General features: G+C 33.2%; 1 protein-coding gene across 5 annotated transcripts in view; it reads left to right on the top strand.

Annotated features, from left to right (window-relative positions):
• The window catches only part of LOC129001395 (putative inorganic phosphate cotransporter), a 49,124-nt gene that overhangs the window by 14,674 nt on the left and 10,466 nt on the right, over positions 1-23,984 (top strand). For 3 of the 5 annotated variants that reach the window (XM_054428646.1, XM_054428647.1, XM_054428645.1), the window contains exon 2: positions 22,095-22,306. In XM_054428646.1, coding sequence (XP_054284621.1) covers positions 22,095-22,306 — 212 coding nt within the window. Of the gene's footprint in view, positions 1-2,256; positions 2,329-17,606; positions 17,768-22,094; positions 22,307-23,984 lie in introns of those variants that run through there. The other 2 variants (XM_054428649.1, XM_054428648.1) reach the window with 2 other exon arrangements.

A 23,984-nucleotide genomic window follows, 5' to 3' on the forward strand; every position in this document is an offset into this window, starting at 1 on the left:
TAGTTTTGTCCATTCCATGTTTTCTTGGTTATAAGTGGTATAATTAGTTCATGTACCGGGTTAGGTCCCTACTTTTGAATTAAAATATTAGACACACTGAACACTCTACAAACCTGAAACTCAACAGTCCTAACATGTAAAGCATATCTATATATATAAAAGGCAAAGCCCTCACTGACTGACTGACTGACTCACTCACTCACTCATCACTAATTCTCCCACTTCCCACTTACCTAGGAGGCTGAAATTTGGTACACTGATTCTTTATTCATTAAATAGGAAAACTAAGTGGTTTTTATTCTGATCGGACTCTCGGGCTCCGCCCCAGTGGCTCTGGAGTTTCCCATGTTAACCTAATGAGTACTCATACTTAAATGGAATTAATGAATCATAACAGCTGTTTCAATTAAACAAGTTGGTTCTGTTCTATGATGTTCAATAGCTTTAAAGTTACAAGGATTACCAACAGAGTGCAGCACTATTATTTTTTTAAATATTTGACAACAGCTAATTTGAAACCAAAAGGTGAGTGAGCGTAGCGAACGAACTTCAACCCGGAGGTGAGGTAGCGTAGCGAACGAGCTAACCTGAAGGCAAGTGAGCGCAGCGAACGAGCTCCAACCGTAAAGGTGAGTGAGCGTAGCGAACGAACTTCAACCAGGACGTGTGAGCACAGTGAACGAGCTCCAACCTAAAGGTGAGTGAGCGTAGCGAACGAACTTCAACCAGGACGTGATTGAGCCATGCGAACGAGCTCACGTATGAAGTTAAACGGGGCAAAGCCCGCGGGTACAGCTAGTAATAATATATGTGTTCTACATATATGTAAAAGAAATACCCCCGAGTATCAGTTAATTCTCACACATTAGGACAAAATGGCAGGATATGAAAGAAACCTTAAAATATGATTGCTGATTTTGTTGTTATTTTCCGCCATTTTGTTTGGCTCTATCAGAATTAATTGAGACTCAGGGGCAACACCTTTACATGTTAGTCTCGACTGTAAAATTACAAGTCTGTAGCTCGCTCTATACGTCTGTCATATAAATTCAAAAATAGGGACCTCTTCGTGGGACACCCGGTATACTCATAGTAAATGTAAACCAAATTCAAGCGGTAATAATTCTAATGTATTTTGAACTATGATGGTTCAAGTTTGCATGCAATATTGAGTTACTTTTACTTGAGTACAAGTGTACAGGCAAATCCTATACTAGGCCTATTATTACAAATAATGGGAGATGCACTCAGATTACAAGTTCTAATAAGTGTAGTGTGCTGCTGGCTGCTCTGTACTTAATCTTGTGCTTTTCCTTATAATCATATGGGAGAAGCATTATTTGGTACAAAAATTTGGTAACAATGTAACATCAGTGTTTATAAGAAGGTTTTTTTTATTAATAGAAAAATATTACACAATTTTGGATAAACAATTGTCTTTTAATAATTATGGTTTTTACTTTTTTACTTTGTCAATTTGTAGCCTCTGGATGACACTAAAATCTATTGGTTTAAATATAAAGATTTTCCTTATCAATTTTAACTCTGTGGTGGAATCCACAGAGTATGAAACTCTGGCCCCACCCAAGGTTGGATATTTTAGATTCTCCTACAGACTATATCCGCTTATAAAATTAACTGCAGGAAATGTCCAGTTGCCAAGAATTTGTGTGGAATGGCTCTATAAATAGTTCTTCTTGCCATTGAATCTCTTAATTTGTCTATAAAAATAAACCTTTTTACTTAAGTATTTTTAAAATTTAAAAATAAAAACCAAGGGTGTTTTTCACTAGCTGTAATTTTTTGAGTACCGTAATACTCTATCCTAATATTCTATTACCTATCCACAAGACAGTTAGGTATTATAAAAAAAACATTTTAGGTGATTTGGAAATTTAACAGCAAAATGTTTATGGTCACATAGCATCTCCAATGTTAAGTAGGTGTGACTATCATACACAGTGTAAACATGTTTTCAACCAAAAACAAAAGGATACTTCTGAGTAATTCACGAATCGAACCAATTTGTTCTCGTGAACCGGTAATCAGGGAATTTCACAAAGTCATGCCCTAGACCTTGAAGTGTGAGTTTTGCAGACCAGAAAAAAGTGGGGAGGCATTAAATTGAACAATGCATTAGCTGTGGCCACTGGCTACTGTTGAGAACACAGTGGACTGTGGAGTGGACTGAGTTGAGTTGTTTGGTGGCAAATTGTGCAGAAAACTTGGTGATTAAGATTTCTCTGCTTTAGTCTAGTCTCAAGTGCCAGTGTGTTGTGTGGCTGTGTCAACTAATCATGAAAGGTGAAAAGACAAACTATTGGAAATGTATGTACCTACTGTATATTAAAAATTTATTACCGGTACCTTTTTTTAACATAAAATAATTTAAAAAATATTTTTTTATAAGCATGTTGGTTTTTGTAATTAAAATGTTCCTCTATAGAATTATTATTTTTTTATTGATAGTAAATTTATTTGCTTGGTTATTTTGTGAATAGTAGCCTAATATTTAGATTTTTGATCCAATTAATTTAATAGGTATACCCAGAGATTTATAGAGATTTGTATTTTTGGAGTTTTGTGGTTATTTTCTTCTCAGGTTATGGTACAACTAACTTTTTATTAACTGTTTATCAATTAATTCTTGTAAATACATTATGGTTCAATTTGTTTTGTACTTCCTGTATAAGTCTTTTCTATCAACATTAATTTTTCTGCCACAAGGATTTTCTTCTATTGTTTTATGTTCTGTCAAAATGTTGTAATTTTTCAGTAAGAGACCGAGTAGCTGAATAATTTTGTTCACAATTCCAATAAGTATATCCTTTTTATTTGCATTAAATTTTGATATATCATTGATGTCACTGAGTTACGCATAAAAAATTATTTCAGAATAATTAACCTAATACCTCTATCTTAAATTGTTATGCAAAAATATATGCATATAAAGGTATATTTTTATTATTTTTACTGCAATTTATTTTATTATTTTATTGTTTATTATTTATTTTATTATTTATTCTTTTCTCATCTTGGTATCATTGAGATCTCTCTGCATGTATTGACACTTACTGCTCAATAAAAACAAATCATTGATAAAAGGTCGTCTACTTGAGAACCAAATACCGACAACGTAAACTATTACGCAGGTTAGTATTTCTTAAAACATCAGTATTTAAACCAATAACAGATTTAAATTGAAACACTTGATCAAAATAACAGTTAAAAAAACCTACTGTAAGTAAAGTTATAAAACTAAATGTTTTTAATGCTGTACAAAGCCTATTCATGTGATAGTTTTATGAGTAAATTTTCCTTTTTGCAAAAAAATTTTGTGACAAAAGTTTAGGCTAGAAAAATGAAATACTATATTTACCTAAATATGAAATTTTGAAGTGATATGACTATGCATCAGTGCTGTTTCATCAAACAGTTTCAATTTATATTTCTTAAACATTAAAATAATTACTACTATAGCCAATAACAAAACACAAATGGAAATATTCTAATCATTTCTAAAAGGACAATACTCATGAAGGAAAAAACTATTTTGAGTTGGAAATTCCAAGTTCAAGTTTAAAATATCAACAGGAAAGTTACATTTGTTGACTACATTTTTGGCAAAGGAACTAAAACATGATTCAGTGGACAGACAACTATGTTTGGTTATGTTTGTGTCCAGTCCAGATACAGACTATCCATTGTTACATAGGCCTACTTTTAAACCATCGATATATAACTACTACAGTAGTAGTAGTTAGTAGTAGTAGTAGTTATATAGGTATCGATGTTTCAAACTTACATTTTCCTATCCCTTTTAACATTTAAAAAATTATATTAAAAATAACACATAGCTTTTAAGATAAGCAAACATATGTTTTATTCATTGTAATTTATAGATTTCTAATGTAGTTTTTAAAGACGTTTTTGTTGAGTTTTTTATTAATTGGGTTATGTTTACCCTATATGCTTCTTCAACTTAAACTTTGTCTGTTAAACTTAGTCTTCGCCAGTTGTCTTAATTGTGTCAACAGTCAGATTTTGAATAATACTTCACTCAGTTGACAGAAGTTTACATACATTTTCTCTGCAATACAATTCAGTTTTCTATTAAAACAATCAAACTAAGACTACAATAATTATAAGTCTGTTTCCAAGAAGGAAATGTCCAATCCAGACATTAGTCAGCAAGCAGCAGGTGCAAAACAGCTGATCACAGCTGTGTTATCTGAGTGCTGAGTTCTTGGAAGTACATGTGGCTACAAGATAATTTGTGACTAGAATAAAACAGCTGTTCATTCACAATTCTGAACATATCAAAAAGTTTTTGAAGAACAGGCTGTCCAATCTTATATGTTTTTGGAATGAAACAAACAGTAGATCTGTAATGTTTGTGATTGTTAAATACTCTTCATCTACAATGGAATAAGGGCAATATCTACATATAAGTGTACTTAGAAGTACACACCAATTTTTCAAAGACTTCAAAATCCAATAGCACCCCCTTCACTTTATCTTGTAGTAGTATCTTGACAAATTTGGTAAATTGTTCTTGTTCGTGACAAATTTCATCAAAAATTATAAGACCTAAAATTATAAGAGTAGTGATGTTTTTTAAGTTGATACAAATTTAGAGCAGTCAAATTAATTAAACAATGATATACACTAGGGAACCCAAAAATAGTGAAATTGAGACAAAAACTGAACACAGACATCAGTCTTTGCCCTTGCCAAAGGTCGGGGCATGAAAGGACCATTTTGTACTGTTATGTAGGGTCTGTTTATGGTTATATTGTCCCTATTCAATGAGAAGTCTTAGAACAAAAAAATGTGCTAAAAGTGACCCTAGCAAAAAAAATAACAGTCCCAAGTATTTGTCTTGTATTATATAAAGAATACTACATGTTTATGTAAATATAAAAATAATAAAATATTATATTAAGTAACAGTAACAAAAATATATTGAAATACCTTATAAATGCACAACCTCATACACTTCTTAACTCTCCTACTTTTCAAGATTATAAAGTAATTAAATGAATTTATTAGTGGATCCAAAATAAAATGTTACTATTTTAAGAAATGTATTTTTTATGGAATCACCAAACAAATATTTTTTATTAAAGTAATATTAAATGTTATGCTATTTACTACTAGGGGGTGTGAATTGCAATTTACTCTTACTGAATCGTTATTTATTTTCATTCACTATGAGGATAACCAAGCTAAAACAAATACACAGGTCTAAATTCTTTTTGTCTTATATAAAAGGCTTTTAACGATATCCTGTTTTTGAAGAACAACACGGGGATAAACACAAGGAAAGTGATGCAACCCATTCATTAAGTCTGGAAGCAGGCCAGAACCTAAACATAAATCTTAGCACTGACAAATTAAGGAAAATTCCAGAAAAAAATAACCATTGTCATTGTTGTCACTTCCTGGGTTGGTATTGTTGATGATATCACTTTAATTAATGTGCTATTAGCACAAAAGAAATAGTTTTAAATCAAGATTGTTTTGTTATTTTGGGAATATTTGACAACAGTTGTTAAGTTATATTTCATTACCAATTAGGTGGGGATACCAGCATAATATAATAACCGGAGGAAGGTTATTTTAACAAAAAATAGCAAAACGGCCATTGGTGACCTGCATGTTCATAGGATACACTATCAACCACTTAGCTAAAAGATTCGCCCAATCCGATGATTTCGAGGTGTATGTCTAAACCAAGGATTATGAACACCTCACTATGCCCCAGTGGTTGTAGTATATCGCTACAAACACACAGGTCACCAATTATTTGCCACACAGGACGGGATTCGAACCCGAGCAGACGAATGCCACTGGCCAAGTGACACACGCCCTAGCCTTCTCGGCTATCTGTGCTTGAAGACTGGGGAGTCAAAACCCGGTATTTAAGCTGTCGCCACCGATTGCGAACAGATAGCGCTGCAGATGGTTGTTCAATGCGTTACTAGGTAGCAGCACCAGTTAGTCACGGACTATTTAGATGCAATCTTTTAGTTTAAACACAACAGTGATCATAAATGTGTTCCTGAGACTTTGCTGTAAAACATTAGTTTTTCCTAAAATGGCTATATTACGATAACCTCGTCCAACTAAATCAAGGTTAAATTCAATATTACATTGTAAACTATATGTCTTTTGATTTTATGAGATTTTGGTTTCAAATAATGCTATCAGAACATAAAAATTTATAGGAAAACCAGGAAAATAACAACAAAAACTAAGTTTTATTTAATGTTTACTACAAATAGTGGGATTTATCTTTCTTATATATTTTCTTCTTGTGTTATTATTCAAAATTAGCCTAATTAATAAAATAGTGACAACATGACAGTTAAAATTCAACAACAGGTAATGGAATTAAAAGGCAAACAAAAAAGTCTTACAAAATATGAATTATTGGCCTAGCACTGAAAGGGTTAATATACATGGTTCACGTATTTAGTGATTGGCTTGGTTCGAACACGGATCCTCTGAGAAAGAGACTTGTACATTAGTCACTAGACAGGCGTGTACCAGTAATACAAATTAAATTGAATTATTAAAAAATATATCAATGTCCTGTTCTAGCGGGTTAGAAAATAGGCGAGATTATTAAAATTACGAGTTAAAATATGAGATTGTTGTAAAACGTAAACGGAACAATAAAAACATCAACAAACACACCTCCCAATGTTATCAGTTAATTGTTTCTTATCATGAAAGATTACACAAGTTCTTGATTTGCAATTAGTAATAAGTGATTGAGTTGCTTAATCAAAACAAATACGTCTTCATTTTGTTTATATTGTTAGTGATACAAAGTTAATTGTTTATTCAGTTGTCAATGTTCTTCTTGCAAGATTTCCGAATCCACAAGTATAGTACAGTAGTGATAATTAGGTTAGGTTTAAATGCTATTGTTCGGGTTGCGTGGTATACTTGATAGTACTAGAGGACCCATGCTGCTCCTCAGTGTTGAAATAAATATCATATGCGAGAAATAATCAAATTTATGATTTTTGATTGAGTAATACAGTATTTTGAACTTAACTGATTCAAACTACCAATAGATCAAATTAAAGCCTATAATTTACTGATTATTTTGAGTCCAAAACATAACCTAAACAATATGGAGCTATTAATTTTTAATTATAGAAACCCCTTACAAAAAATAATTATGTTAATTGTTCACCTTGCGATTGCTTGAAAATCGTCCGATTTGAATAACCAATGGCTTAAATGAAAGCCGGCATTTCACTGAAGGTGCTTAGACCAAAATATATAAGATTATATAATTATAATAATTATAACTGGTGAAATACATCTTAAATTGAAGTGAGAATTCGGAAATAAATCAAATTTATACGTTTTTTGGTCGAGTAATACAGTAGATAAATATATGCCGATATAGATGGGAAATATGTGCGTGCGCACCTTCAATTTGAGACCTCAATCATGAAAATCGGTTGAGAAGAGCCAAACGAACTCGGAAAAGAACAACAATTTTTTCACATATATAAGATGACATAAAGGTTTCATGTAACGTTGCCTTGTCTCTACGCAAAAAGCCCGTTACGTAATCAATGTTAAGTCCCTAACCAGTCTAATGTAAGATCTAGAGCCTACACGTTACATGTTAACTCTACTTATCGCAGCTCTGCCAAAGACTGCCAGTTTAAGGCCAAGGTCATTCGTATCTGGGCGTAGATTTATCGATGTAAAAATTTCTTTAAGATTTTTTTTTTTTATTTTACCACCAACGTAACTGCATTATATTATTGAGCCGGAAACAGCCAAATAGACCCATAATCGATGCTAATTGACCCATCGATTCGATCAGACAATTACGCAAAAATAATGTGAACTCGTGAATCAGTTCTTTCTCTGAATCCTTCCCTGAAGTAATAATTAATTTCAAAGCCAATACATCAATGACTAAAGGAGAATCAACACACCACCCAGATGTATCTTATCAATGATAAATATTATGACAATTCTGGTAACAACACGCCAAAATTATTCATTCTATTATTGAACTACTCATTACACAAACCGTAAACACATTCTACCTCAATATTTGAACCGTTTTCAATGCAAACGCGTAATAATTCAATCTTTATTATCCACAAGTGCACTAAAAACCACACAAAATTAAAACAAAACACTGCAAATGAAATAACAATTAAAACCAATTAACAGCTGATTTCTCTTTTGATTGTTGTGACGAGACATTCAAATACAACGACCAATCAAATCAGCGTATTTCACATTAGATCGTATGACGTCATACCGCACTAGGCAAGCCCATTAACTCTTCAAGTTTCATGTTCCTTGTTCCTAACAAGCTCCTCGTAAACAACGCTGGTAGCGGCAATGTTTACACGATGGTTGTACTTTCAGGCTAAACTTAGTCTAGAGGCCGAGGTAAAAACGCTGATCTTCCTCACGTGTATTTCTGTCTTGTTCAACATTCGTGCCCACGCGTGGCACCACAGTCTACTGCCACTGATGAAACACACGCAACAATTGCGACGAATGCTTGAAGTTATTGTGCGATTTCGTCATCCAGTGGAATAGCCTATTGGCCTATTGTAAAGTCGAGTACAGAATCTATAGCAGTACTAGATTACCATTGACTTTGGAAACTGCAAATAGACTTCAATGTGCCTATTTGAGGCACAAAAGTTATTGTGTAATTGATTTTCACAATTTTAGCCCTTCTTTAGTTTACTGGAGGACATTTGGCAAATTGATTAATAATTTAACTAGTTTTGAAGTTAATAATGCGATACGTTATTAATTTTAAAAGAAATTATTTGATTGAAGAAACGATTTAAAAATTTATTTATGTTAAAAGTTTATTTAATCTTAAACCATTAACTAGAGATGCACTCGACTGAGCACGTAGAGGAAGACTATAAGAGATGTTTCAAGGCCAACATGATGATAAAGACCACGTGGTAGAGGAGGTGTCATTATGTCACCTTCATCCTCAACACCACATGATCAACTGTACATAAGACACAATGTAACATGGAATACTGTCCTATCCATGTTGTGTTTGCACTAATTGTTATAATTAACACCACGTGGTTGAGGAGGTGTCATTATGTCACCTTCATCCTCAACATCACGTGATCAACTGTACATAGGACACGATGTAACATGGAATACTGTCCTATCCATGTTGTCTTTGCACTAATTGTTCTTATTAACAACACATGGTTGAGGAGGTGTCATTATGTCACCTTCATCCTCAGCATCACGTGATCAACTGTACATAAGACACAATGTAACATGGAATACTGTCCTATCCATGTTGTCTTTGCAGTAATTGTTATAATTAACACCACTTGGTTGAGGAGGTGTCATTATGTCACCTTCATCCTCAGCATCACGTGATCAACTGTACATAGGACACAATGTAACATGGAATACTGTCCAATCCATGTTGTCTTTGCACTAATTGTTATAATTAACACCACGTGGTTGAGGAGGTGTCATTATGTCACCTTCATCCTCAACATCACGTGATCAGCTGTACATAGGACACAATGTAACATGGAATACTGTCCTATCCATGTCGTCTTTGCACAAATTGTTCCAATTAACACCACGTGGTTGAGGAGGTGTCATTATGTCACCTTCATCCTCAACATCACGTGATCAACTGTACATAGGACACGATGTAACATGGAATACTGTCCTATCCATGTTGTCTTTGCACTAATTGTTCTAATTAACACCGCGTGGTTGAGGAGGTGGCATTAAGTCACCTTCATCCTCAACATCACGTGATCAACTGTTCATAGGACACAATGTAACAAGGAATACTGTCCTATCCATGTTGTCTTTGCACTAATTGTTCTTATTAACACCACGTGGTTGAGGAGGTGTCATTATGTCACCTTCATCCTCAACATCACGTGATCAACTGTACATAGGACACAATGTAACATGGAATACTGTCCTATCTGTGTTGTCATTGCACTAATTGTTCTTATTAACACCACGTGGTTGAGGAGGTGTCATTATGTCACCTTCATCCTCAACATCACGTGATCAACTGTACATAGGACACAATGTAACATGGAATACTGTCCTATCCATGTTGTCTTTGCACTAATTGTTCTTATTAACACCACGTGGTTGAGGAGGTGTCATTATATCACCTTCATCCTCAACATCACGTGATCAGCTGTACATAGGACACGATGTAACATGGAATACTGTCCTATCCATGTTGTCTTTGCAGTAATTGTTCTAATTAACACCACTTGGTTGAGGAGGTGTCATTATGTCACCTTCATCCTCAACATCACGTGATCAGCTGTACATAGGATACTATGTGACATTAACATGGAATACTGTCATATCTATTTTGTCTTCTTATGTGAGTTGAATGAGGTGTAAAATTGGTACCAAAATCTCAAGAACCCTAATCTTCAAAATCTCGAGACCTTACTACATGGTATAACATGGAGTACCGGTACTTCATATTGTCTTTGCCCTAAGATATTACTTGTTTTAATGAGGTGTAAAAGTTGTACTAATCTCAAGATATGCAGAGTGTTGCATGTAATTCTGTCCATTCCATGTTTTCTTGGTTATAAGTGATATAAGGTAATTCTGTCCATTCCATGTTTTCTTGATAAGTGATATAATTAAGAGTTAATGTACCGGGTGTCCCATGAAGAGGTCCCTATTTTTTAATTAATATATTAAACGCCGAACACTCTACAAACCTGAAACTCAAAAGTCAGAACAAACATATGTAAAAGAAATACCCCTGAGTATCAGTTAATTCTGACACATTAGGACAAAATGGTGGGATATCAATGAAATAGTACTTTCTCGATAACTTAAAATACGATTGCTGAGTTTGTTGTTTTTTTGTTCTTCCGCCATTTTGTTTGGCTCTGACAGAATTAATTGAGACTCATGGGCCATATTACTCATGGGCAACACCTTTACATATGTGTTAGTCTCGACCTGCAAAATTTCAATTCTGTAGTGTCATAATATAATAACCGGAGGAAGGTTATTTTAACAAAAAATAGCAAAACGGCCATTGGTGACCTGCATGTTCATAGGATACACTATCAACCACTTAGCTAAAAGATTCGCCCAATCCGATGATTTCGAGGTGTATGTCTAAACCAAGGATTATGAACACCTCACTATGCCCCAGTGGTTGTAGTATATCGCTACAAACACACAGGTCACCAATTATTTGCCACACAGGACGGGATTCGAACCCGAGCAGACGAATGCCACTGGCCAAGTGACACACGCCCTAGCCTTCTCGGCTATCTGTGCTTGAAGACTGGGGAGTCAAAACCCGGTATTTAAGCTGTCGCCACCGATTGCGAACAGATAGCGCTGCAGATGGTTGTTCAATGCGTTACTAGGTAGCAGCACCAGTTAGTCACGGACTATTTAGATGCAATCTTTTAGTTTAAACACAACAGTGATCATAAATGTGTTCCTGAGACTTTGCTGTAAAACATTAGTTTTTCCTAAAATGGCTATATTACGATAACCTCGTCCAACTAAATCAAGGTTAAATTCAATATTACATTGTAAACTATATGTCTTTTGATTTTATGAGATTTTGGTTTCAAATAATGCTATCAGAACATAAAAATTTATAGGAAAACCAGGAAAATAACAACAAAAACTAAGTTTTATTTAATGTTTACTACAAATAGTGGGATTTATCTTTCTTATATATTTTCTTCTTGTGTTATTATTCAAAATTAGCCTAATTAATAAAATAGTGACAACATGACAGTTAAAATTCAACAACAGGTAATGGAATTAAAAGGCAAACAAAAAAGTCTTACAAAATATGAATTATTGGCCTAGCACTGAAAGGGTTAATATACATGGTTCACGTATTTAGTGATTGGCTTGGTTCGAACACGGATCCTCTGAGAAAGAGACTTGTACATTAGTCACTAGACAGGCGTGTACCAGTAATACAAATTAAATTGAATTATTAAAAAATATATCAATGTCCTGTTCTAGCGGGTTAGAAAATAGGCGAGATTATTAAAATTACGAGTTAAAATATGAGATTGTTGTAAAACGTAAACGGAACAATAAAAACATCAACAAACACACCTCCCAATGTTATCAGTTAATTGTTTCTTATCATGAAAGATTACACAAGTTCTTGATTTGCAATTAGTAATAAGTGATTGAGTTGCTTAATCAAAACAAATACGTCTTCATTTTGTTTATATTGTTAGTGATACAAAGTTAATTGTTTATTCAGTTGTCAATGTTCTTCTTGCAAGATTTCCGAATCCACAAGTATAGTACAGTAGTGATAATTAGGTTAGGTTTAAATGCTATTGTTCGGGTTGCGTGGTATACTTGATAGTACTAGAGGACCCATGCTGCTCCTCAGTGTTGAAATAAATATCATATGCGAGAAATAATCAAATTTATGATTTTTGATTGAGTAATACAGTATTTTGAACTTAACTGATTCAAACTACCAATAGATCAAATTAAAGCCTATAATTTACTGATTATTTTGAGTCCAAAACATAACCTAAACAATATGGAGCTATTAATTTTTAATTATAGAAACCCCTTACAAAAAATAATTATGTTAATTGTTCACCTTGCGATTGCTTGAAAATCGTCCGATTTGAATAACCAATGGCTTAAATGAAAGCCGGCATTTCACTGAAGGTGCTTAGACCAAAATATATAAGATTATATAATTATAATAATTATAACTGGTGAAATACATCTTAAATTGAAGTGAGAATTCGGAAATAAATCAAATTTATACGTTTTTTGGTCGAGTAATACAGTAGATAAATATATGCCGATATAGATGGGAAATATGTGCGTGCGCACCTTCAATTTGAGACCTCAATCATGAAAATCGGTTGAGAAGAGCCAAACGAACTCGGAAAAGAACAACAATTTTTTCACATATATAAGATGACATAAAGGTTTCATGTAACGTTGCCTTGTCTCTACGCAAAAAGCCCGTTACGTAATCAATGTTAAGTCCCTAACCAGTCTAATGTAAGATCTAGAGCCTACACGTTACATGTTAACTCTACTTATCGCAGCTCTGCCAAAGACTGCCAGTTTAAGGCCAAGGTCATTCGTATCTGGGCGTAGATTTATCGATGTAAAAATTTCTTTAAGATTTTTTTTTTTTATTTTACCACCAACGTAACTGCATTATATTATTGAGCCGGAAACAGCCAAATAGACCCATAATCGATGCTAATTGACCCATCGATTCGATCAGACAATTACGCAAAAATAATGTGAACTCGTGAATCAGTTCTTTCTCTGAATCCTTCCCTGAAGTAATAATTAATTTCAAAGCCAATACATCAATGACTAAAGGAGAATCAACACACCACCCAGATGTATCTTATCAATGATAAATATTATGACAATTCTGGTAACAACACGCCAAAATTATTCATTCTATTATTGAACTACTCATTACACAAACCGTAAACACATTCTACCTCAATATTTGAACCGTTTTCAATGCAAACGCGTAATAATTCAATCTTTATTATCCACAAGTGCACTAAAAACCACACAAAATTAAAACAAAACACTGCAAATGAAATAACAATTAAAACCAATTAACAGCTGATTTCTCTTTTGATTGTTGTGACGAGACATTCAAATACAACGACCAATCAAATCAGCGTATTTCACATTAGATCGTATGACGTCATACCGCACTAGGCAAGCCCATTAACTCTTCAAGTTTCATGTTCCTTGTTCCTAACAAGCTCCTCGTAAACAACGCTGGTAGCGGCAATGTTTACACGATGGTTGTACTTTCAGGCTAAACTTAGTCTAGAGGCCGAGGTAAAAACGCTGATCTTCCTCACGTGTATTTCTGTCTTGTTCAACATTCGTGCCCACGCGTGGCACCACAGTCTACTGCCACTGATGAAACACACGCAACAATTGCGACGAATGCTTGAAGTTATTGTGCGATTTCGTCATCCAGTGGAATAGCCTATTGGCCTATTGTAAAGTCGAGTACAGAATCTATAGCAGTACTAGATTACCATTGACTTTGGAAACTGCAAATAGACTTCAATGTGCCTATTTGAGGCACAAAAGTTATTGTGTAATTGATTTTCACAATTTTAGCCCTTCTTTAGTTTACTGGAGGACATTTGGCAAATTGATTAATAATTTAACTAGTTTTGAAGTTAATAATGCGATACGTTATTAATTTTAAAAGAAATTATTTGATTAAAGAAACGATTTAAAAATTTATTTATGTTAAAAGTTTATTTAATCTTAAACCATTAACTAGAGATGCACTCGACTGAGCACGTAGAGGAAGACTATAAGAGATGTTTCAAGGCCAACATGATGATAAAGACCACGTGGTAGAGGAGGTGTCATTATGTCACCTTCATCCTCAACACCACATGATCAACTGTACATAAGACACAATGTAACATGGAATACTGTCCTATCCATGTTGTGTTTGCACTAATTGTTATAATTAACACCACGTGGTTGAGGAGGTGTCATTATGTCACCTTCATCCTCAACATCACGTGATCAACTGTACATAGGACACGATGTAACATGGAATACTGTCCTATCCATGTTGTCTTTGCACTAATTGTTCTTATTAACAACACATGGTTGAGGAGGTGTCATTATGTCACCTTCATCCTCAGCATCACGTGATCAACTGTACATAAGACACAATGTAACATGGAATACTGTCCTATCCATGTTGTCTTTGCAGTAATTGTTATAATTAACACCACTTGGTTGAGGAGGTGTCATTATGTCACCTTCATCCTCAGCATCACGTGATCAACTGTACATAGGACACAATGTAACATGGAATACTGTCCAATCCATGTTGTCTTTGCACTAATTGTTATAATTAACACCACGTGGTTGAGGAGGTGTCATTATGTCACCTTCATCCTCAACATCACGTGATCAGCTGTACATAGGACACAATGTAACATGGAATACTGTCCTATCCATGTCGTCTTTGCACAAATTGTTCCAATTAACACCACGTGGTTGAGGAGGTGTCATTATGTCACCTTCATCCTCAACATCACGTGATCAACTGTACATAGGACACGATGTAACATGGAATACTGTCCTATCCATGTTGTCTTTGCACTAATTGTTCTAATTAACACCGCGTGGTTGAGGAGGTGGCATTAAGTCACCTTCATCCTCAACATCACGTGATCAACTGTTCATAGGACACAATGTAACAAGGAATACTGTCCTATCCATGTTGTCTTTGCACTAATTGTTCTTATTAACACCACGTGGTTGAGGAGGTGTCATTATGTCACCTTCATCCTCAACATCACGTGATCAACTGTACATAGGACACAATGTAACATGGAATACTGTCCTATCTGTGTTGTCATTGCACTAATTGTTCTTATTAACACCACGTGGTTGAGGAGGTGTCATTATGTCACCTTCATCCTCAACATCACGTGATCAACTGTACATAGGACACAATGTAACATGGAATACTGTCCTATCCATGTTGTCTTTGCACTAATTGTTCTTATTAACACCACGTGGTTGAGGAGGTGTCATTATATCACCTTCATCCTCAACATCACGTGATCAGCTGTACATAGGACACGATGTAACATGGAATACTGTCCTATCCATGTTGTCTTTGCAGTAATTGTTCTAATTAACACCACTTGGTTGAGGAGGTGTCATTATGTCACCTTCATCCTCAACATCACGTGATCAGCTGTACATAGGATACTATGTGACATTAACATGGAATACTGTCATATCTATTTTGTCTTCTTATGTGAGTTGAATGAGGTGTAAAATTGGTACCAAAATCTCAAGAACCCTAATCTTCAAAATCTCGAGACCTTACTACATGGTATAACATGGAGTACCGGTACTTCATATTGTCTTTGCCCTAAGATATTACTTGTTTTAATGAGGTGTAAAAGTTGTACTAATCTCAAGATATGCAGAGTGTTGCATGTAATTCTGTCCATTCCATGTTTTCTTGGTTATAAGTGATATAAGGTAATTCTGTCCATTCCATGTTTTCTTGATAAGTGATATAATTAAGAGTTAATGTACCGGGTGTCCCATGAAGAGGTCCCTATTTTTTAATTAATATATTAAACGCCGAACACTCTACAAACCTGAAACTCAAAAGTCAGAACAAACATATGTAAAAGAAATACCCCTGAGTATCAGTTAATTCTGACACATTAGGACAAAATGGTGGGATATCAATGAAATAGTACTTTCTCGATAACTTAAAATACGATTGCTGAGTTTGTTGTTTTTTTGTTCTTCCGCCATTTTGTTTGGCTCTGACAGAATTAATTGAGACTCATGGGCAACACCTTTACATATGTGTTAGTCTCGACCTGCAAAATTTCAATTCTGTAGCGTGCTCTATACGTCTGTCATATAAATTAAAAAATAGGGACCTCTTCGTGGGACACCCGGTATATTCACAGTAAATGTAAACCACAAATTCAAGCAGTAATGATTTTTGAACTATGATATATTCTGGTTTTCAAGTTAGCATGCTGAATTCAGTGGTTTTTACTTGAGTACAAGTGTACAGGCAAATCCTATACTAGGCCTATTATTACAAATAATGGGAGAAGCACTCAGATTACAGGTGCTAATAAGTGTAGTGTGCTGCAGGCTGCTCTGTGCTAAATCTTGTGCTTTTCCTTATAATCATACGGGAACGGGAAAAGCATTATTTAGTACACAAATTTGGTAATAATGTAACATCAGTGTTTGTAAAAAGGTGTTTTTTATTAATAGAAAAATACTTGCGCATTTTAAGCTAAACAATTATATTTTAATAATTATTGTTTTTACTTTTTTACTATGTAAATCTGTAGCCTCTGGATGACACTACAATTTGTTGGTTTAAATATAAAGATTTTCCTTATCAATTTTAACTCTGTGATGGAATCCACAGAGTATGAAGCTCTGGTCCCACCCAAGGTTGGATATTTTAGATTCTCCTACAGACTATATCCGCTTATAAAATTAACTGCAGGAAATGTCCAGTTGCCAAGAATTTGTGTGGAATGGCTCTATAAATAGTTCTTCTTGTCATTAAATCTCTTAATTTGTCTATAAAAATAAACCTTTTTACTTAAGTATTTTTAAAATTTAAAAATAAAAACCAAGGGTGTTTTTCACTAGCTGTAATTTTTTGAGTACCGTATTACTCAATCCTAATATTCTATTGCCTATCCACAAAGATGGTTAAGTATTATAAAGAAACATTTTAGGTGATTTGGAAATTTAACAGCAAAATTTTTATGGTCAAATAGCATCTCCAATGTTAAGTAGGTATGACTAATATCGTAAACATGTTTTCAACCAAAAACAAAAGAATACTTCCGAGTAATTCGCGAATCGAACCAATTTGTTCTTGTGAACCGGTAATCAGGGAATTTCACAAAGTCATGCCCTAGACCTTGAAGTGTGAGTTTTGCTGAACAGAAAAAAGTGGGGAGACATTAAATTGAACAATGCATTAGCTGTGGCCACTGGCTACTGTTGAGAACACAGTGGACTGTGGAGTGGACTGAGTTGAGTTGTTTGGTGGCAAATTGTGCAGAAAACTTGGTGATTAAGATTTCTCTGCTTTAGTCTAGTCTCAAGTGCCAGTGTGTTGTGTGGCTGTGTCAACTAATCATGAAAGGCGAAAAGACGAACTATTGGAAATGTATGTACCTATATTAAAGATGTATTACTGGTACCTTTTTTTTATAAAACATAAAAAAATATTTTATAAAAAATATTTTTTTATAAACATGTTGGTTTTTGTGATTTGGTATAAAGTTCAGCTCTATAGAATTATTATTTTTTTATTGTTAGTAAATTTATTTGCTTGGCTATTTTGTGAATAGTAATATTTAGATTTTTGATCCAATTAATTTAATCATACCCAGAGATTTATAGAGATTTGTATTTTTGGATATTTTTGTATCATATTCGTACCCTTTTGTGTAGAGTTTGTGTATAAGTCTTTTCTGTCAACATTAATTTTTCTGAATGAGAACGATTTTCTTCTATTGTTTTATGTTCTGTCAAAATGTTGTAATTTTTCAGTAAGAGACCGAGTAGTTGAATAATTTTGTTCACAATTCCAATAAGTATATCCTTTTTATTTGCATTAAATTTTGATACGTCATTGATTTGACTGAGTTACGCAGAAAAAATAATTTCAGTATAATTAACCTAATACATCTTCTTAAATCTTTATGCTAAAATATATGCGTATAAAGGTCTATTTTTATTATTTTTACTGCAATTATTTTATTATTTATTATTTATTTGGTTATTTATGAAATTTTATTATTTATTCTTTTCTCATCTTGGTATCATTGAGATCTCTCTGCATGTATTGACACTTACTGCTCAATAAAAACAAATCATTGATAAAAGGTCATCTACTTGAGAACCAAATACCGACAACATAAACTATTACGCAAGTTAGTTTTTCTTAAAATCTCAGTATTTAAACCAATAACAGATTTAAATTCAAACATTTTATCAATTTTAACAGTTATATACAAAATTAACTATAAGTTAAAACTAAATATTTTTTTATGCTGTACAAAGCCTATTCATGTGATGGTTTTATGAGTAAATTTGCCGTTTTGCAACAAAGTTTTGTGACAAAAGTTTAGGCTACATAGAAAAATTAAATATTATATTGATCTAAATATGAAATTTCGAAGCGAGATGAGTAGGCATGAGTGTTGTTTTATTAAACAGCTTAAATTTATATTTCTTAAACATTAAAATAATTACTACTATAGCAAATAACATTACACAAATGAAAATATTCTAATCCTTTCTAAAAGGACAATACTCATGAAGGAAAAAACTATTTTGAGTTGGAAATTCCAAGTTCAAGTTTAAAATATCAACAGGAAAGTTACATTTGTTGACTACATTTTTGGCAAAGGAACTAAAACATGATTCAGTGGACAGACAACTATGTTTGGTTATGTTTGTGTCCAGTCCAGATACAGACTATCCATTGTTACATACTTTTAAACCATCGATATATAACTACTACAGTAGTAGTAGTTAGTAGTAGTAGTAGTTATATATCGATGTTTCAAACTTACATTTTCCTATCCCTTTTAACATTTAAAAAATTATATTAAAAATAACACATAGCTTTTAAGATAAGCAAACATATGTTTTATTCATTGTAATTTATAGATTTCTAATGTAGTTTTTAAAGACGTTTTTGTTGAGTTTTTATTAATTGGGTTATGTCCACCCCATGCTTCTTCAACTTAAACTTTGTCTGTTAAACTTAGTCTTCGCCAGTTGTCTTAATTGTGTCAACAGTCAGATTTTGAATAATACTTCACTCAGTTGACAGAAGTTTACATACATTTTCTCTGCAATACAATTCAGTTTTCTATTAAAACAATCAGTAAGTCTGTTTCCAAGAAGGAAATGTCCAATCCAGACATTAGTCAGCAAGCAGCAGGTGCAAAACAGCTGATCACAGCTGTGTTATCTGAGTGCTGAGTTCTTAGAAGTACATATGGCTACAAGATAATTTGTGACTAGAATAAAACAGCTGTTCATTCACAATTCTGAACATATCAAAAAGTTTTTGAAGAATAGGCTGTCCAATCTTATATGTTTTTGGAATGAAACAAACAGTTGATCTGTAATGTTTGTGATTGTTAAATACTCTACATCTACAATGGAATAAGTGCAATATCTACATATAGAAGTACACACCAATTTTTCAAAGACTTCAGAATCCAAAAGCACCCCCTTCACTCTATCTTGTAGTAGTATCTCTTCTTGTTCGTGACAAATTTCATCAAAAATTATAAGACCTAAAATTATAAGAGTAGTGATGTTTTTTAAGTTGATACAAATTTAGAGCAGTCAAATTAATTATACAATGATATACACTAGGGAACACAAAAATAGTGAAATTGAGGCAATAACAAGCAGACACCAGTCTTTGCACTTGCCCAAGGTCGGGGCATCAAAGGACCATTTTGTACTGTTATGTAGGGTCTTTTTATGGTTATATTGTCCCTATTCAATGAGAAGTCTTAGAACAAAAAATGTGCTAAAAGTGGCCTTAGCTAAAAAAAAATAACAGTCCCAAGTATTTGTCTTGTATTATATAAAGAATACTACATGTTATGTAAATATAAAAATAATAAAATATTATATTAAGTAACAGTAACAAAAATATATGGAAAATACCTTATAAATGCACAACCATTATATTCCTCTTAACTCAACTACATTTCAAGATTATAAAGTAATTACAGTAAATGAATTTATTAGTGGATCCAAATAAAATATTACGATTTTAAGGAATATTTTCTTTTATAGAATCACAAAAAAACTATTTTTAATTGATAAGTAATATTTAGTCTATTTACTAAGGGGTGCGACAAAATGTAATTTATTTTACTGAATCCTTATTTATTTTCATTCACTATGAGGATAACCAAGCTAAAAAAAAATACACAGGTCTAAATTCTTTTTGTCTTATATAAAAGGCTTTTAACGATATCCTGTTTTTGAAGAACAACACAGGGATAAACACAAGGAAAGTGATGCAACCCATTCATTAAGTCTGGAAGCAGGCCAGAACCTAAACATAAATCTTAGCACTGACAAATTAAGGAAAATTCCAGAAAAAAATAACTATTGTCATTGTTGTCACTTCCTGGGTTGGTATTGTTGATGATATCACTTTAATTAATGTGCTATTAGCTCAAAAGAAATAGTTTTAAATCAAGATTGTTTTGTTATTTTGGGAATATTTGACAACAGTTGTTAAGTTATATTTCATTACCAATTAGATGGGAATACGAGCTCTAGATGGATTTTTAACCCAAATATGAGTGAAGGATGAGCGTAGAATGAAATGAAGCTTCTTGAACTTTTTTACTGACCAAGACCGAGTGACCAAGAAATATATGGTTGGTAATTTTTGTAAGAGTAAGCGTGCTATGTTTTACATTTCGCTTTTATCACCAACCTACTATAATATGTTGTCTACTCATTACTTTTTCATATAATGTTAAATAAATAATAAGATGTTGTCTAAGGAATTTAAGTTTGTTTACCTTAGTTTATTAATCTTATCTTGATCCTTATAGTTAAAACTCCAATTCTAACAATATACGAGGGCTGTTCGGAGAGTAACCTCCGTTTACTTCTTGCAGAAACAATTGTAATAAGGATCAAACAAATTTTTATTTTACATTTTACATTATTAAAGTACACCTCATTCAATTTTCAACATTCTTTTTATCCTCTAATTTACATACAATGTCACTTTTCATTATAACATTGTCATTTCATGATACATACTGCAACTTTGGTCAAGTTTATACAATAACACTTTTTTTAATGTTTGAAGCTCTTATTTTTAAAATTAGTTATTACATATAACAAGATGGGGTGGGGACATTGCTAAGATGGATTTTTAGCCCAAATATCAATGAAAAATAAGTATGGGATGAGTGAAATACCTGCAACTGTATTACCGATGAAAACAAACTCTTTAAGTAGCGCAATGACTTTGTAAAAAAATTTAGTCTGGGAATATTTGAATTTTGGATAGTTCTGCGGCGGCCGCTAGGTAGACTATCGCGAGGGCACGGCAAAGTCAGCTGACAGAGTGTGAGAGAGCGCGAAGCTCATTTCGGCAGCAAATTCCAGTCTGACTATTCCTATTCTCCATAAGCATTTCGGTTCTTAAAGAGTTTATATTCATTGGTATTGACTAAAACCAGCTGTTTCTTTAGCCAAGATCGTTTATAAAAGCCCAATGATCAGGGACAGCTGGGTTCAGATTGAACCATTAAGCTACTGACTTTTCTCAGAATCCACTCACAACATCCAGATTATTAGTGGACTACAACCAACACAAATTATTGTAGTTTGAAAAAACAAGTTTCCTTTTAACGTTTCCAAAATATTTTCATGATTTGTCTTAAGTATCTGTCAATCTTAAACCTCAACATTTGCTCGCTGTTTTACAGGTTGTGCGTGTCTGCCCCAGCGCTACATCTTGTCTGTCTACATAGTCGTGGGTCTCATAACATGCTACCTGATGCGAGTCTCTGTGAACCTCGCGCTCAACGAGATGGCGTTCAAACTAAACACAACCAAGACGAGTTCCAACTCCAGCGAGGAGACAGTCGGAACAATCTGTCCGCTCATCGAGCCTAAGTCTAACACAACGTTGGATAAAGTGAGTCAACTCATTATTAATTATTATTGACAAATTTAAAAGTGGTAAATGTTCCTCGTACTTTATAATTTGTATGTTGAGGAATCTACCTTTTGTTTCTATTGTTAAATACACATTCATATTGAGTGTTTATAATTTACTACACATCAGGAATGTAGTTTAACAATGAGTGCAGAATGACTTAGACTATAATTTTTGTTTTCCATTCAGATCAACTGATATTATGGCTGGACTAATAAAAGCCCAACGATGAAGAACAAATGGTTCCAGTTTCTATTATAAGATTACAATTTATTCATATAGTTGTTGTATTTATGACACTAGCCTAAATAAGATTTGTTTTGTTTCAAGGTTTCAAAGGTAAATATCGCAGTTTGGTAAGCTTAATCAATGATTTTTGCTTGATGCTTCCATAAACTCCACTAAACCTGCTTCATGCCTCCTTATCTTTATATTTATGCATGCTTGTTTTAAGTATCATTTACCTTGGCACACGATTTCTTCATGAAGCTCCACTATGCTTTCTTCTGGATTAATCTTCTCTCAAGATTATTATTACAACTTGAAATTCACTCTTCTGAAACGACAAAGTAGAAAAACTCTACCTCTTTAGGTGCATGAACTGCTTATAGCAACACGTAAAATTCCTAAAACTTTATTGGATGGTATCGTTTCTCCCATTTGGCATTTCAAAATTAAAAAAAAAAACTAAATATTTTTTTGACATTACAGCTTGTTTTCAGAGATGCTATGGTGTAAGCATTCAGGAGTAATAATCTCATTTTTCTTAGATACATTACATCAATTCCTTTTCTTTCTTTCTTTTTTTTCCTAAAACTACTTTGATTCTTTTAACACTTGCTTTTCAAATATGATGTGTTGATTTCATTTTTGGTCAGAATGGACATAAATGGAGGTTTGTTGCATGAATTAAATTATCATTATTGTGTGTATTAGTTTTTAAGTTTTGTCTGGGGATTATATGTTTCTAAGTTTGTTTTCTTTTTGTTGGTGTTAGTATAGGTTCATAATAAAATCACAATACAAGTTATTTTAAATATCTGTTTAGTTTTAAGCGTAGTTTTATTAGAACTTTCTCAAGTTTATATATTTGTTCCTCATATAAGATAATTATATTCGGTTTAAATGTTCTACCCTAATCTTTCACTCTTTTTTAGAACAGTATGGTAAATATCCTTGGTGGTGGTGAGTTAAGCATGTGTGTGTGTCCAGTTTTGTAATTATTTTTGAATACCTACTGAAAAACACAATAAAAATGGTAACTGACATGACAGGGAAGTTAAACTAACCTCCTAACTATAAACAAACGTACGTGTAAGTTCGACTTACCTTGTCATGTACAAGTATTAACAGCATCTAAATACTAACAGAAATTTACCTGCTTAAGTAGCTTTGTTTACTTTACTTGAATAAATCTAATGAACTTGTTTAGTATTTGACGAGCGTGTTTTTATGTGGCTTTATAGAATAAATAGATGTATTTCAGATACAATTGTATTTCCCAATTTTATGACAGAGACTTTAACTGTCTTGTTTCCTTATGCACATTAAAAACCACAACAATTAACCAAAACCAAATTAACCAAAAATTACAGGTTTGTAATTTTACCAACATAAATTATACTATGTAATCTTAAATAAAATTTACAGTTTGATT

This window comes from Macrosteles quadrilineatus, unplaced genomic scaffold (assembly GCF_028750875.1).
Source record: "Macrosteles quadrilineatus isolate MER2022 unplaced genomic scaffold, UCM_ALF_1.0 Scaffold_8__2_contigs__length_117827958, whole genome shotgun sequence".
Taxonomy (NCBI): domain Eukaryota; kingdom Metazoa; phylum Arthropoda; class Insecta; order Hemiptera; family Cicadellidae; genus Macrosteles; species Macrosteles quadrilineatus.